The 13,984-nt window shown below is 42.7% G+C and overlaps 1 protein-coding gene and 1 non-coding gene across 5 annotated transcripts; one reads left to right on the top strand and one right to left on the bottom strand.

Annotated features, from left to right (window-relative positions):
- Positions 1-1,142: 1,142 nt before the first annotated feature.
- Positions 1,143-1,214, bottom strand: TRNAM-CAU (transfer RNA methionine (anticodon CAU)). The gene has a single exon. It is a non-coding gene; the product is annotated as a tRNA-Met (tRNA).
- Positions 1,215-2,231: 1,017 nt separating this feature from the next.
- LOC102138137 (histone H4) lies at positions 2,232-10,207 on the top strand. 4 transcript variants are annotated; one of them, XM_074038720.1, is made up of 3 exons: positions 2,232-2,729; positions 2,924-3,171; positions 9,332-10,207. In XM_074038720.1, the coding sequence occupies exon 1, from the start codon at positions 2,267-2,269 to the stop codon at positions 2,576-2,578; it is 312 nt and encodes a 103-aa protein (XP_073894821.1). In that variant the 5' UTR covers positions 2,232-2,266; the 3' UTR covers positions 2,579-2,729; positions 2,924-3,171; positions 9,332-10,207. The 4 variants fall into 4 exon arrangements, with proteins under 4 accessions (XP_073894821.1, XP_045245952.1, XP_045245953.1 ...); XM_045390017.3 differs by lacking the exon at positions 9,332-10,207 and adding an exon at positions 5,693-5,908; XM_045390018.3 differs by lacking the exon at positions 9,332-10,207 and adding an exon at positions 5,693-5,908 and having other exon boundaries at positions 2,924-3,072.
- Positions 10,208-13,984: the final 3,777 nt, after the last annotated feature.

A 13,984-nucleotide genomic window follows, 5' to 3' on the forward strand; every position in this document is an offset into this window, starting at 1 on the left:
GTTGAGAAAAACGGGAGAATAGGAGACCAGCTACCACCTTAAATAAAATCACATTTAGCCTTGTTTACTTTAAATTTTTTGACTCCTGGTATGGATGGTAAGACTCCGGCAGAACGACACTGGCAAGTGTTAGAGGGAAAGAGGCAAGTTTATCCAAAGGTGTTATGGAAATCCCTGGAAGGACAATGGAAAGGCCCAGTGGATTTGCTGACGTGGGTATGAGGGTATGCTTGTGTTTTTACAGGAGATGGACAAACCGTGTAGGTGCCCTCCAGATGTGTGCAACCATGGAACAGGAGACTGGTGGGATCCATGGATCGCAACCACGGGCCCGGTTCCCCCAGTACAAGCCATAGGCTAGTTGAATCTGAATGCGAAAATGGAACGAGGGCTGACTGGAGTCACATTGACATCCACCCCCATAACATGGGGACAGATCAAGAAAACCACGCAGGAAGCTGAGAAAATGCTGGAGTGTCAGGGTCAGGCAAAAACTCCTGACTCGATGGTCTTGGCCATACTAGCTGCAGTCTCCTGTGCGGTGTGTTTCCCCTGTGTAGAAGCAAAAACATATTGGGCATCTTTTCCTAACCCCTGAGTAGTGTGACTTGTACTCCAGAGTAACACTCCTCCTGAGGTATATTGTGATCAGTGAGCATGGACTCCAGGACCCTTAACTCCCCCGACAGAGAACAATTAGATTCTCAGAACAATAGTATCAATTACACCGCCCCATTGGAGGGATTCCCTTTATGTATCACCAAGGATACGTCGCTCAATGGCAGTTGCCTTACAGTCCAATCCCAGGCATGGTTGAGTCACCATGGAATAATTATGTACTTCTTAAGCCTTAGCTCTATTAATATTACTGGTGGATTGACTAATCTCTCCTGGCCCCATCGCCCAAAGTGTATTGATTATTTTTTTTTTTTGAGACGGAGTCTCGCTCTGTCACCCAGGCTGGAGTGCAGTGGCCGGATCTCAGCTCACTGCAAGCTCTGCCTCCCGGGTTCACGCCATTCTCCTGCCTCAGCCTCCCGGTTCACGCCATTCTCATTTTGTTTTCTTTCATTATTGTTTAACCTAAAAAAATTGTAACTAGAAAAAAAAATTATCCGGAAGAGACAAGGGAAAAAAATGTCTAGCAGAGGATGGTTTCGATCCATCGACCTCTGGGTTATGGGCCCAGCACGCTTCCGCTGCGCCACTCTGCTCCTCCATCACCAAGCCTTCCTCACAATACTCTTAACTACTTACAGGCGATGCGCTCAGACCACTTCGTATTTTAAGAGCGAGCCTACGATAAGTTGCCTATTTCATACTTTGGCTACCACAGGTTGCCAACTCACTTTGGAAAAAGGCGTCTACCAGAATCAAACAGAAAACAAAACTAGGGATAGAAAAGTAAACATCAATACACTAGTGGGCTAGGTGCGAGAGTCACTCTGTAGTAGCTCACGCCTGCAGTCACTGCACTTCGGGAGACGAACGCAGGCAACATAGCAAGACCCTGTCTCAATACAACAAAAAAAGGGGAAAAAACCCCCCCAAAAACCCACCCCGAAACCCACACACTGGGTGCAGTTGTGAGGGGCACTTAGATATTGAAATGGCAATTACAAATTTTAATAAGTAGGGAAAGAAGAGAACAAACTGGGAATAGAATCAAGCCTCCGCGCGGAGGGGGATAATTCTACCACGAATCACTAACCTACCATGTCTTCGCCATCGGGAAGAAAACCGTTTTGGTTACGTTTCCCTTGGCTTGATGATAGAGAGGGTGAAATCTTGCAATTGTCAAACACTTCCGAAGGAGGTTTCGGTCCGCATGTGCTTTACAGTAGGCAGCAGAAATGCCAGTCACTGTGACCTTGGGGACAAAGCTGGACTCCTCAGGCTTTCGGTCCTGTGGACCGAAGCTCGTCTCCAATTGTCCTAAAGCAACTCAAGAAACAATTGATAATAATTTAAACATGTTGATTTCTTTAATCTGATTTAGCTGTTAAAACAGCCGTAAAACTCCCATTCCTATTTCCCAGCAATTGCGAGAGACGCCTCCACGGAACCCGCGCTCAGATGTCAAAGGCTGAAGTTGTTGGTGACATCATCCAGGGCGGGCTGCATAGGGTGAGACCAAGAAGCAGGACCAAAGTTCCCGTATGCGCGCTTTCAGTCTTCAATTAGGTCCGAATTCCCTGCATATAAGGGCGTCGTTGCTCTCCTCGGCTTTTAGGTTCCTGAAAGCGGCTTCGGGAGGTGGTTAGTCATGTCTGGACGTGGTAAGGGTGGGAAAGGCTTAGGTAAGGGAGGCGCTAAGCGTCACCGCAAGGTTTTGCGGGACAACATTCAGGGCATCACTAAGCCAGCCATCCGCCGCCTTGCTCGCCGCGGCGGTGTCAAGCGTATTTCTGGCCTTATCTATGAGGAGACCCGTGGTGTTCTGAAGGTGTTCCTGGAGAACGTGATTCGTGATGCAGTCACTTACACGGAGCATGCTAAACGCAAGACTGTAACAGCAATGGATGTGGTCTATGCGCTGAAGCGACAGGGACGCACTCTTTACGGCTTCGGTGGTTAAGGCTCCCGCTTACTCCACTCAGTATTTCTCTTTACAACCAAAGGCCCTTTTTAGGGCCGCCCACTTTCTTCGTAAAAGAGCGGACATCTTGTTATCCTGTTCCAGGTTTTTGCTGAAAAGGCAGTCGTTGTGCACTAGTGTGCATTTGCAGGTAACGTTTAATTTCTTGTGGTTAATCGCGCATGTTTAGGATTTGGGCACAAAAAACTTAAAAGTTACTATTTCCTATTTGGGGGTAGTTGGTATGTTTAACGTTTAGTTTTCTTGGACACCTTAGGGCGTTAGATAGCAGTGAGTAAGCTGTATTGGCACGGTTTATAATTCTCGTGGGGCTTTACTTTTCAGTTTAAGCTTGAAGTGTTCGTAAGGATCTCAAGGATTACGGAAGTTGTAGGAAACTCGGGGAAGACTCCACGTTACTGTTTTCAAAATGGCGGGGAGGGCTGAGAACAAAGAAGCCTCGCACCCAGGCGGCGGTCCTTAAAGGCGAATCCGTGAGCGCAACAGATCTCCCTGAGTAGGATCGTAAATCTAAGTACAGGCGGCGTTTACGCTGCTGCTTTTGACTTGGTGACAAAACTGGTCAGCAAAAGGTAGTGTGGGGTAACAATATAAATGTTCATTCGAGAGCTATTAAGTACTGTTTCCATTAGACCTAATAAAATGTGTTTCTGCGTATTATAAGAACATTAAAAGAGTATCGCTTAGTGAGCAATATAGAAACATCACCAAAACCTATTTTTTTTTTTCTTGAGACGGAGTGTTTCTCTTTCGTCCAGGCTAGAGTGCAGTGGCGCGATCCTCCGCCTTACGGTTTCAAGCGATTCTCTTGCCTCAGCCTCCTAAATAGGTGGGATTACAGTCGCCCACCTGATTTTTGTATTTTTAGTAGATCCGCCCGCCTCGGCCTCCCAAAGTGTTGGGATTTATAGGCGTAAGCCACCGCGCCCGGCCTGGATTGGCTTTTCTAATGGTGTCATTTTACTTGGTTTCTATACTCTGTCCTGAGCAGAAGTGACTTTTGTATACTTAGTTGAAATCAGGTTTATATTCTTGTCAGGAAGAGTTTATATGTACATACTGGTGCACCACATCAGAGACATATGTCTGGTTTATCTACGTTGAAGATAATAGGACAATTGCTGGTTTAGGATGATAGTTACATTGTAAAATCAGATTTTTCCTCTTTGTGGTCAGCAAGCAAATTGTAGGGTTCTAAGTTTGAAATTGGGAAAATCAGTGGAGTTACTTTGAGTGTCATCTTTTTCAAAGATATGGACTTGTGCATTAATATGAAAAGAACGATGTTATCGGAGCTAAAGCACTGGTTTGTATGAGGACATAAAATTAACAACAAAAATTGAGCACATAACATATGCCAGGTACCGTTAATGGCTCTGAGAATTATAGGAGTGAATGACAGTGAACAAAACAGTATTTTCTGTATGCATGGAGTCTATTGGGTGTGCGTTCACACATGAAGTAAGTAAAACTATCAGATGGTGCTAAGTGCTATCACTGAAACAGGCTAAAGAGGGAGGAGGTGATGTTTAATTATTTTTTTGAGGTAGGGTCTTGCTCTGTTGCCCAGTCTGCAGTGCAGTGGTGCGATCTCGGCACATTCCACCTACACCTCGCTTGGGTTCAAGCAATTCTAGTGTCTCAGCCTCCCGAGTAGCTGGGATTACAAGCATGCGCCACCACACCCAGCTAATTTTTGTATTTTTAGTACATGTTTGGTTAGACTCGTCCTGAACTCCTGCTTCATGTGATCCGCCTGCCTTGGCCTCCCAAAGTGCTGGGATTACAGGTGTGAGTCACCGCGCCCAGTCGAGAAGGTGGTCATTTTAAATGATAGGGTCAAGGAAAGCTTTACTGATAAAGCGATAGTGGAGAAATACAGACTAGAGAATATTCCAAATAGAAGACCAAGTAGCAAAGCCTGGAGATAGCAGAGTTATTGTGGCTGGGCAAAAGGGCAGAAGAGGTGCAGAGGAATGGAGATGAGGTCTGAAAGGCAAATGGAGGCAAGCTGTTCCTATATGGCCTTGTATGTAGGCCAGTGTAACTACTTTGGTTTTATTCCTAGTGAGGTGGGAGCCACTCAGGGTTTTGAGCAGAGGACTGAGATGATCTGATTTATATTTTAAAATGAGCTGTCTGGATGCCTAATGAAGAATAAACTGTGATGGAGCCTGGATAGGAGCAGAGATCAGTTAGTAGGGTACTAAAAAAAAGGAGTTGAGATGGCAGTGGCTTGCTCTGTGTATTAGTGGTAGAGGCTCTGAAAAGTTGTTGGATTCTTTATTTATTTTGAAAGAAGGTTGATAGTTCATTTCTGAGCCACTGAGTGTGTAGAGTATGAGAGAAAGAAAATTTATGGATGATTCCAGTTATTTCACTGACAGCAACTGAAATGGAGGTATCAGTTGCTAAAAACGGGGAAGAATACTCAAGGAACAAGTTTTGGGAAGAATTCCATATCTTAGTTTTGGACATCCAGAGAGAGTGTGAGATGCTTATTACACATATCTAAGAGGAAGATATACGAAGGTAAGCAGTTTGATACACAAATCTGGAGTTCAGAAAAGAAGTCTCGGCTGGAAACGTAATTGAGAGTTTTTACTCCTATGAGAGTAAAAAAGCCAGAAGGTGAAATGACATCTCTTAGGAAAAGAGGGTTGATAATGAAGATAAGCAGTGCAAGGACTGAGCCCTGGGTTACAGAAGTAAGGAATGTTTGCTTTGTACGTACGACATCTGGATTCCTAACTTGCAGTTTTACAAGTGCTTTCTTTAGTAATTGTCTGTTTCCGTAATATTTGGAACACACAGAAAAAGTTATCCCTATTTTACAAATGTGGAAAAATGCCCTTGGTAATAAGGGTATGCAATAATATTGCAATTTTCATTCAAATAACCTGTTAAAGTTAGAACCATGAAGGGGGGTTACTTTGGAGACCCAGTGATAGATATTCATACCTTTTTCAAAATGTGCCCACTTTCCCCATATATTTTGCTTGGAATTCCAGGAGTTCTCAGGCCTCCTGAAACGTATTTGTGGAACTCAGCTTGACAGCTCTATATTTGATGCTGCCTTTTTTCTTCCCTTAGTTCTGTGGCTCCTGATGGATCTGAGAAGATGGACGTGGAGGATGAAAATCTCTCTGATTATTTTGAACTGATGTTTGTTGCTGTGGAGATGCTGCCCATATGTTCATATTGTGGATGTTAAGTCAGTAGCCCACAGCCTTGTATTCCATATTCTAGAGACCCTGCTACTTGACATCTCAACTTGAAAGTCCAATAAATATGCACTTCAAACTTAAATAAGCTTCAATTTCTTTCATTATGTCTGCAAAACAGCTTCTCCCATCATCTTGAAATTAGTGAACAGCATTTTACTGTTTTAGCTGGAGTCATTTCTGTCGTTTCCTTTCACATCCTACATAACAATCCATCAGTAAGTTCTATGAGCTCTTTGAAAACAGAATCCAACTGTTTCTCATTCCCACTTCTGGTCAAACCACTGCCAACGCTCACCTTTATTGTTGTAGCACCCTCATTGCCTAGTTCTGTTCCACAGATTTCCAGTAAAGGGTGAGTAAAATCAGGTCACTCTTCTACTGAAAATCCTCCAATGGCTCTCATTTCACTAAAAGGAAAACCCAAAGTCCTTTCAGTACCTTGCAAGTCCCCACTCTGGCTGTTGTTATCTCTTTGGCCTCAAATCCCACTACTCCTCCTTTCCTTCCTTGCCCAGCTCCGCTAGCCTCTCGAACTTGCTGGAAGTATGTATCTCTTTCAGGGACTATATACTGACAATTCCCTTTGTGTGGGCAATTCAGCTTCTAGATTTAAGTGTTGCTGCCTCACTTCTTTCAAGTGACACCTTCTGTGTTGTGACCCCACTGGCATTACAATCCTGCTCCCTTCCCCACGGCCTTCCCACTATATTTTTCCCTGCTACTAATGATCCTGCAGTCTATTTGGAGAGTGAAAACATATGCTTATGAAAAGGAAAGCAGGAATGGAATATTATATGGAATGTCAGATGAGTGTAATTCAAGTCAGTATCAGAAGTGATAGTTCCTGGCTGTTAGGCCAATGACACAAATGTGAACTTTTTTCTGGAGAGCAGGGAACCATACAAAATCTCCCCTCCCTGCTTTGCTTCTGATTATGTCACAATTCTAACACCTTTCACAAAACTAGTTCTTACGCTGAGCATATTAGACTCAAATTATGTGTTTATCTTAACAAATAGATGAATATAAATAAAATGAATATAAATCTAAATTTACAGTTGATAAAATGAAATACCTTAGTATACATGTTAGGTTATGGCCTTCTGGCAGAGAAGGAAGGTATTTCAAGAACTGTCTTCTACACAGCAAGTCTTGTATATTAGCAGTGATTTTCGTAAAGTGCCTGGTCTTTTGAGCATCTACAGACTTTTGGAGAGATTGCCTTTTTTATAACCAAATTTCTAATACATGCAATATTTATGGAGGTTTTGTTTTTATGGAAGGCGAGATGACTTTTCCATGAATACATTTGTTCATTGTTGTTACTTTATTTGCTTCAAAATTTATAATTCTAGATACATATAAAAGAATGTAGGCCGGGTGCAGTGGCTCATGCCTGTAATCCCAGCACTTTGGGAGGCCGAGGTGGGCGGATCACGAGGTCAGGAGATGGAGATCTGGTGAAACCCCGTCTCTACAAAAAATACAAAACATTAGCTGGGTGCCATGGCAGGCGCCTGTAGTCCCAGCTACTGGGGAGGCTGAGGCAGAATGGTGTGAACCCGGGAGGCGGAGCTTGCAGTGAGCTGAGATTGCGCCACTGCACTCCAGCCTGGGTGACAGAGCGAGACTCCTGTCTCTTTTTTTTTTTTTTTTTGAGACGGAGTCTCGCTCTGTTGCCCAGGCTGGAGTGCAGTGGCCAGATCTCAGCTCACTGCAAGCTCCGCCTCCCGGGTTTACGCCATTCTCCTGCCTCAGCCTCCTGAGTAGCTGGGACTACAGGCGCCCGCCACCACACCCGGCTAATTTTTTGTATTTTTTAGTAGAGACGGGGTTTCACCATGTTAGCCAGGATGGTCTCGATCTCCTGACCTCGTGATCCGCCCGTCTCGGCCTCCCAAAGTGCAGGGATTACAGGCTTGAGCCACCGCGCCCGGCCTCCTGTCTCAAAAAAAAAAAAAAAAAAAAAAAAGTAAGGCCAGGTGCTGTAAGTGCATGCCTGTAATGCTAGAACTCTCGGAGGCTGAGGCAGGTGGATCACCTGAGGTCAGGAGACAAGACCAGCTTGGCCAACATAGTGAAACCCCATGTCTACCAAAAATACAAAATTAGCTGGGCATGGTGGTGCGTGCTTGTAGTCCCAGGTACTCTGGAGGCTGAGGTAGGAGAATTGCTTGAACCCAGGAAGAGGAGGTTGCAGTGAACCGAGATTGCGACTACACTCCAGCCTGGGTGGCAGAGCAAGTCTCCGTCTGAAAAAAAAAAAAAAAAAGTATTAAATCCATATACAAGTTATAAAGGATAATATAATGACCATGCTTGAACCCAGTTGCCAACCAGGTATAACAAATATTACAAATAACATCTCTCTCATCTCTCATCCTCCCACTACTTCCCCTGGAGGTAACCATTGCCTTGCAATGTTGCTTTCTTGGCATTAAAATTCCTTATGCTTTTCTGGTCTTTACAGTAATATTGCAAGTTTTGCTTGACTTTCCCATTTGATCCTCTTTGAGGTCACTAGTGCATTATTTTATAAACAAGAACATAGAGTAACATGGATTAAGTAGTTCACTAATCTTACTCTATCCTTTAATACTAGGATACTTTTCTCTTGCGTTGTTTTTCAATTTCCTTAGTAAGGAATTGAATCTTAAAATTATCTTATTCATATTTTATATACCAAACCTAGAATAATACTGTGTACATAGTTGGTATTCAATAATTATATGTCCAATTAATAATTTTTTTTCTGCAAATATGGAGGCAGTAGAAAAAAGAAAAAAATTACTTTTATTTTTCTTAACACAGAATGGGGAAACTTGGAAAAGGAAAGGGCTTCATGGAGAACTATTTTTTTTCTTTTTTTTTTTTTTTTGAGACGGAGTCTCGCTCTGTCGCCCAGGCTGGAGTGCAGTGGCCGGATCTCAGCTCACTGCAAGCTCCGCCTCCCGCGTTTACGCCATTCTCCTGCCTCAGCCTCCCGAGTAGCTGGGACTACAGGCGCCCGCCAGCTCGCCCGGCTAGTTTTTTGTATTTTTTAGTAGAGACGGGGTTTCACCGTGTTAGCCAGGGTGGTCTCGATCTCCTGACCTCGTGATCTGCCCGTCTCGGCCTCCCAAAGTGCTGGTGCTGGGATTACAGGTTTGAGCCACCACGCCCGGCCCAGAACTTCTTTTTTCTTAATCACACTATTGGGAGTTTTAGAGACAGCCAGATAGAGAAAGTTCTCTCCAGAGGAGCTGATCCTTTCATCCCAAAGAATGCAACAGAATTGTTAACATTTTGGCATTGAGCCTTCTAGTCAGTTTTTTATCCTGTAACTATACTACACATGTATATGATATATTAATATAAATGAGAATATATGATTTGGCACCTTTCCCAAAGTACTGTCCTTCAAGCATATTTTATGTTTATTTTTTTGACATTGGTTTTAACAGCTGCACAGTATTTCATTATGCATAAACCTTTTTTTTTTTTTTGTCTTTTTTCTTCTTTTAAGACAGTGTCTCTCTCTGTTGCTCAGGCTGGAGTGCCGTAACGGGATCATGGCTCACTGCAACCTCTGCCTCCCAGGCTACAGCGATCCTCCTACCTCAGTCTCCTGAGTAGCTGGGACTACAGATGCACACCACCACACCGGAGTAATTTTTGTATTTTCTGTAGAGATGGGGTTTAACCATATTGCCCAGGCTGTCTCAAACTCTTGGGCTCAAGTGATCTGCCTACCTCGGCCTCCCAAAGTGCTGGCGTGAGCTACTGTGCCGGGCCTGATAAAACCTATTTTTAGTGAAACTCCTACTCTTCAACATTTATATTTCCAATTTTTAGCCATGATAAACAAAAATATGATGTTAAAATAGAATCAATAGAACAGGAATTTGTATATTTTTAAATATATGATGAAAATGAATGGTGGTAATCTAGGATGAGGACCAAATTTCAAACTTGGATAAGCAGAGCTGTGAGGATAATGAGGCCAGGCTTGGTCCTGCTGGGTTTGAGCCACCTGTGGAATACTTAGTTCATATAGTATTTGGAAAACTAATTACTGTGCTTCTTGTTATGGACTGATTTACCCTCTTCCCTGCTGCATATGTTGAAGTCCTTGAAAATATGACTGCATGTAGAGTTAGGGTTGTTAAAGATACAAAATGAAGTTATTGAGGTGGGTCTGAATCCAATCTGACTGGTGTCCTTATAAGTAAAGAAGACTGGACACACACACGGAGAAAAGATAATGTGAAGACACAGGGAGAAGACAGTTATCGACATACCATGGAGAGAGACCTCAGAAGAAATCGACCCTGCTCACAGGGTTAATCTTAAGAATTGTAGCCTCCAGAATTGTGAAAAAAATAAATGTTGAAGTCACCCAGTCTGGTACTTTGTTATGGCAGCCCTAGCAAAGGAATACACATCTCAAACGGTTTCATTCTGGGATTATTTTTCTCTGTATTTTTTCAATGTTATGTCTGCTTCTCTATCCTAGAAAAACAGACATACAGAACACAGATGCCCGCCCACACCTACTGTGTGCTGTAGGGAAGAAAACAGCTTTCCCTTCTACCCATCTGAAATTCATTGGCTGGGGCCCTGTAACAAAAGACAGATTAACGAGAGAAAAGCATATACATTTGATGCGGTTTGGATCTGTGTTCCCACCCAAATCTCACGTTCAGTTGCAATCCCCAGTGTTGGAGGTGGGGTCTGGTGGGAGGTCATTGGACCACAGGGGTGGTTTCTCAAGGTTTAACACCACCCCCTTGGAGCTGTTGGGATAGCGAGTTTTGTCACCTGGTTGTTTAACAGTATGGTACCTCCACCTTCTCTCCCCCTTGCTTCTGCACCACCACGTAAGACGCCTTGTTTCCCATTTGCCTTCTGCCATGAGTAAAAGCTCCCTGAGGCCTCCCCAGAAGCAGAAGCTGCTATGCTTCCTGTACAGCCTGCGGTTTTAGGAGCCAATGAAACCTCTTCTCTTTATAATTACCCAGTCTCAGTTATTTATTTATAGCAGTGTGAGAGTGGACTAATGCAACATTTATTTAATATAAATTTCACATGACATGGGAGCCTTCATAAGGAAATGAAAACCTAGAGAAGGGGTAAACCTGAGTATTTTTACACTAGGTTTGATGAAGAGTGGAGAGTCATGCAGAAATATAATAGGACAAAAAGAAGACTGTGAGCTAAGGTTGAAACAGAAACCTAGCAAGGTCTTTTTGTTCAGATTTCTCTCAGACTCTGCAGGACTCATACGAGGGTCCTATGACCTACTTCAGGGGAGAAGAGTTGGGAAAAGTCAGAGAGACCTTACTGCCGATGATGCTTCTCAAATTCTTTCACCTTAAAATATTCAGTATGTTAAGGGGCCATATTTTGGGATAGTATGTTCTGAATGCCATCAAGATATACACTGCTGAGGGTAGTTGGGAGATAGTAACTTCTTGGTTCTTTTCAGAAATTATTTACTGCAGGAGTGACAAATACAGTGGTAGCAGCTACTCAAATCAGAGCCTAAAAATGATGTTACTTCTTTAGTGGTGAGGTGGTGTTCTTCAGCTTTTCAGGCCAGGAATTTACACCAATCAGTTTCCTTTGAAGTGACCTATGTCTCAAGGATACAATGGATTCAGGAAAGTGTGGCCCTCATCAGCCAGCCAATTTTCTACATTCCAATTAAAGAACATACTTATCAAGGTGCAGAAGTTCATCTAAAAACATCGCTGTGATTTGGAGGTATATGAGGGAAACCTAGTCAACAAATGGATGCAAAATAAATGTAGCAAGGTTAGCAAAGTTAATAGGAAACTTGGGAAGAAAAAAGGAGTAAAAAAGTACTAAGCAATTCTTACGTGAATTTCTAGGTTTCCTTCCTTACAACTCAACACATCTGACCATTAAATGAGGCACCCCTAGTTCTACTGAGGGCATGAGACAGTCCCTGGAAAATATGACACATGTTGCTTGAATTGGCAAGCAACGATAGGGAAATCAAACAGCCACAGGCGGTAGGATGTCTTCAAAATGCTTCAGAGGAAAGCAATGGCTTTAAAGAGGGGATTGAACTGTTCAAAGAGTATTATTTACACTGCCAGACAAAGAAGCCCTTTTCACATCAAACGCTAATTATTCCAGGCCTCAGGACTCTTGGCTTTAATTGTGGGCAGGATGAAAGGCACCTTCTCTATCATTTCAACCAGAGGCTTTAGCCACAGTTAATATTTAGGGGGTCATCCTCTGTGCAGACACGGTCCTAAGTGCTTTAGCTGTGTCCTTTTATTTGTTACTCCAGCAGTGTCATGCAGTAGTTACTAATTATTATTCCTGTTTGGAATAAACAGGTAAGGAAGTGCTTACAGAGGAATTAGATAAATTGCCCAAACTTAGGATTGAAACAGGCAATCAGGACTATCACTTCCTGAGTGATGTCCCCCTTAATCCATGCTTGAATATTTCACGAATATATAATTTAATTGAAATTAGCTTTGGAGAGCAAGAAATGAATGCCTTAGTTATATATGGAGCTTAGAGAATTTTTTTTCACAAATTCCATTACAAATTTACTTTGAGACCAGCCTGGGCAACACAGTGGGACCCTGGCTCTACAAAAATCATAAAAACAAAATAATAAAAATTAAGCGGGTGTGATGGTGCGTGCCTGTAGTGCCAGCTCCTTGGGAGACAGGTGGGAACACTAGCCAGGGAGGTTGAATGCAGTGAGCATGTGGTTGTGTCACTACACTTCAGTCTGGATGACAAAGTGAGACCCTGTCTCAAAACAAAAAATTAAAAACAAATTTTGGTCACTTAATGTTCACAGTAAGCTGCTATGTGGGTAATAAATAGAAAATAATGACATGTAGGTAATAAATAGAAAATAAGATTTTTAGAGCTCACATTTACACTGACAATGCCCAAGGTTTCCCCTCCAGAATATAGTGCTCAGAAAAGTTAAACTTGCTGCCAGGTGATCTTTAGGGCCCAAAGGTCACCATTAATATTATTTTATTTTTAAAAGAAACTTTTCCTGGTGTAAGGACTTTGCTGTGCGACAAAGAATATGTGTATCTCCTGACGAGTTTTCTTTTATTGATTGAGCCTAAATTTCCTGACTTCTGTGACAGCAACTAGGCTTCTGCTTGGGATGTTCTCTAACGAATAGTGGGAAGTAATCCTTACAATCAGATAGAGTAGCTTCAAATCTCAGTTTTATTTATGTGTAAGGGGCTAGTTAACCTAAATTCTTGAAGTCATCCACCTGTAAAAGAGGATATTCCATTTCACAGCTGACTGTAGGAAAAAAAAAAAATCAATGAATGAATGCATTCTAAGGACTACCACACAAATGTTAATTCCTTGTAACCCTCCTCTCTTAAAATGAAATTTCAGGAAAGGAAGTAGCTGTGGACAAAGTCGTTCCAGGACACGGAGGAGGTGGCTGAGGGAGAACACAGTCCTTGGAGCCTTAAAAAGGCTTACAGATAAAGCATATGAATGTAGCACCGGGAATTTTCATTTCTTTGCTCCAACTTCAGGCTATCCTGTTGCCTGTTCTTTCTCTTAAACCTCAATATGTTCAGCTAGGAAGATGGTAGAGTTCCTGATCTTGCCAAGAGGTAATCTATATAGCTACGTGAAGTAATCCATTAATTATAAACTCAGTAAAATTTGTAAAGAAATTAGTAGAGTTGGAAGGGGGATAATGAGAACGTCTGGTAGCGATCTGCCATGGTTTAGAAATGCAACCAACAGAGGTGATTTCCTCCGTCAAATGCCGCTCCAATCATTTACAAATTAACAACGAACTACAAGACGAATTTCGCTTTCTCAGAGCTTATTTTAGATTTAATACTACCCCAAACTTGATTTCCACCCGGCTACTCCAAGTCAAGGGCAATAGGATGTTAAAGTGAAACTAAAAGCGAAAACATAGCTTTAAGGTGGTGGTGTGCGGGAAGAAAAGTGGGGATCAACCTAGAACACGATTTTTCCTTAGCTGCTGAGTGAAATGTCTCATATTAAGCTGCATACGCACTTACTCCTTGGTGACGCTTACAATCTATAGGGGAAAAAACAACGAACCTGGACTTTTTGAGGGCAGTCTCGCTCTTATACCCCAGGTTTGAGTACAACGGCTCGATCTCGGCTC

This window comes from Macaca fascicularis, chromosome 4 (assembly GCF_037993035.2).
Source record: "Macaca fascicularis isolate 582-1 chromosome 4, T2T-MFA8v1.1".
Taxonomy (NCBI): domain Eukaryota; kingdom Metazoa; phylum Chordata; class Mammalia; order Primates; family Cercopithecidae; genus Macaca; species Macaca fascicularis.

What these genes read in the sequence shown, in the direction of transcription:
- LOC102138137 (XM_074038720.1), top strand. Translation starts at nt 2,267, where the DNA reads ATGTCTGGACGTGGTAAGGGTGGGAAAGGCTTAGGTAAGGGAGGCGCT.